At 35.1% G+C, this 2,726-nt stretch overlaps 1 protein-coding gene across 1 annotated transcript; it reads right to left on the minus strand.

Moving 5' to 3' along the window:
• Positions 1-1,006: 1,006 nt before the first annotated feature.
• LOC106470418 (forkhead box protein D3-A-like) lies at positions 1,007-2,199 on the minus strand. The gene has a single exon (XM_013930974.2). It carries the CDS (start codon positions 2,197-2,199, stop codon positions 1,012-1,014), a length of 1,188 nt encoding a protein of 395 aa, XP_013786428.1. The 3' UTR covers positions 1,007-1,011.
• Positions 2,200-2,726: the final 527 nt, after the last annotated feature.

The following is a 2,726-nucleotide window of genomic DNA, read 5'->3' on the forward strand; positions in this document are numbered from 1 at the left end:
AACACTAGGACACGCTCAGTTGAAGCACTAAGCAAGTCAGTTTAACGTCTGTTAGATCCAAGAACGTTATGCAATTTTTGTAAAATACGTCGTTAAAAAGAGAGAGACAGAAATATAAAACTAATAGTTCATCCCAGAAGAAAATGTAATCGGAAAATAACCGGTTGATTAACAAATATCAGAATAATATATTCGCTCAGTTTTTAACATATCAATAATGCTCCATCACCTGAAACATGGTACACCATTTCGCATGTATTACTTATCTGTAGGTAATTTACCATTTTCGTATTGACGTTTGCCTTATATAGACATAAGATCACCTTACAAATATCAGTTTATTTATTTATTTTGGTAGAGTTTGTTTACATGGTTTGCTCATATATTATTAGTGCTACAAGGTAATTACCCAGTCATATATTATAAAATTTTATACATTAAAGTCTAAATGGCAACATATAATGAATGTTTCTTTTATTCTGAGAAATCTATAGAAATACCCATGTAATCCAGTTAAATATAAACCACGAACGATGAACTGTATTACAACTCAATAATACGTAAGCTACATGTGTGTAAATTTACAAACAAATTAATTGTTTAGATGTATAAATAAACAACTAAAGTACATAAAACGCATGCGTTAAAAAGTCACGTACATCCAAAGGATTCTCTAACTATATATTACACTGTGGGTTTATCGCCACATATATTTTACTTTCAAAGATTAATAACTTAGAAATTAAACCGAATTATGGCTTGATTTCTCTTGACAGGTGTAAATACATTACCCGAAATTCGGTTTTGAACACTAGCCTAACACAAAAATAATTGTTACATTTTATTTTATGGCATGTAAAATGAAATAAAATTAATGTAATACACTAATATAATAACTAGAACATACATAAAAATAAATGCACCTGTATCCTATTAATTGGTTAAACTAGTTTTGCTTGAACAACTAAAAACATATTAAAAGTAATTATATGCATTATTACTGCCATCTATCTATGATATGTGGCCGTTTATAGTCGTCCGAGATGATGAATTCGATTGTGAGGTGGTTGAGCTATTGGAAAAGAAGAGAGGGAAGAGTTTTGTGTCCCTCTTCATTACTCCAGGTGTGTTTTGATAAGATGAATGAGACAATGGATAAGGAGGAAGCCTGGGAAGTGGATAACTGTTATTGCTGTTGAAGATCTTGTACTGAAGAGGAAGAGACATGAAACCCTCCTGAAAGCCAGAACTCAGCAGCGGCGAAAATTGCAGGTTTGGAGTTGGAGCAGCAAAACAGGTCTGTCGAAAAGCATCTTGTCTTTGTCTTTGAAACCCTGGAGTGGCATCAATCCCTCTTAGTAACGTGTCAATGGAGTGATTCAGTGGCATAATGTTTGAATAATCAAGATTAGATACAGATGGTGTTGCCAAGGGACAGGGTGACCAAGTTATTGCTTTTTCCTGTGCGTGTCCGCTCAAAGCAGAAGATATGTACGGCAAACTTTCTAATACAACATTACGCCTTAAAGCGTTCAATCGGTTACGAGAAGTTAACGTAGAACGACGCCGTAGTTTTCCTGTGGCTCCACCTATAAATACATCGTCACTTGCTGGGTCTAACATCCAATAATTTCCTTTACCCGGGTCGTCGTACTGTCGAGGAACTTTGACAAAGCATTTGTTGAGCGACAGGTTATGTCGAATTGAATTCTGCCAACCTTGCTTATTCTCTCGATAGTAGGGAAATTTATTCATTATAAATTCGTAAATTCCATTTAGCGTTAGCTTTTTTTCTACACTCTGTCGAATAGCCATCATTATCAAGGCATTATAACTGAACGGGGGTTTTTCATGTTTTCCTTGACAGAGGTTTTGATTAAAAACACTATTTGAAAGAGAAATAGTCAGCGAATTCTGTTCATCATATCGACAATTGTCATTCATCATCCTTGAACTCAATTCTAAGTTAGCAGGAGTGGTCACTGCTCTAATCTCACATTCTTCATAACCAGACTCACCCTTATTAGCTGATAAACTGCTGAAATCAGCATCCTGGGAGAAGTTTTCTACCCCGGATGAGGAGACTGACATCGCAGGCTTCCACCCTTCGTCTGAAATCTCGGTTTTGAAATTGTCATCATTCTCATCAATAGAAATAATATTCCGAATAAAGAAAGACTTTGAAGTTGTGGTGGTCATTGGAAGTCTGCTGTCTTCGGTTCTGTTTCGTATTTGATTGTCCGTTTTTTGAAAGAGATATCCGTGTTTTTAAAAATAATTAATGGTTGCTCAAAATATTTCCTCACCACAGTTATAAAAATAGTCTCATTCTTTTGAAGTACTTGAAAAATTGTATAATAATCCAGATGGTACAGGTCTTCAAAGTGTGACTAATCATTGGTGACTGGAAGGAAGTCACTAGCCTTCCTGTACACACTTCCGATATACGCTTAATATACAACGGGGTTTTCACCACAATACGCGGAATTATACAATACAAACATTCAGCTCATTAAATAAACTAAAATATTATATTAAATCAACAAGCAGGTTTCTTTTTTCTACTTGGAACATTATAATGCTTATAACGTACACATGTTTTGGCAAATCACTGTAAATGAAAGTCAAGAGCGTTTTTCACACTTGTGAAGAGCTTCGTTCTTCCGTCTTCCATAAATCATAAAACAACTTTGTTCGACCAGCGCGACAGGAACCTACTAGTCAAC

The sequence above is a fragment of the Limulus polyphemus genome, unplaced genomic scaffold, assembly GCF_000517525.1.
Source record: "Limulus polyphemus unplaced genomic scaffold, Limulus_polyphemus-2.1.2 Scaffold3989, whole genome shotgun sequence".
Classification (NCBI taxonomy): Eukaryota; Metazoa; Arthropoda; class Merostomata; order Xiphosura; family Limulidae; genus Limulus; species Limulus polyphemus.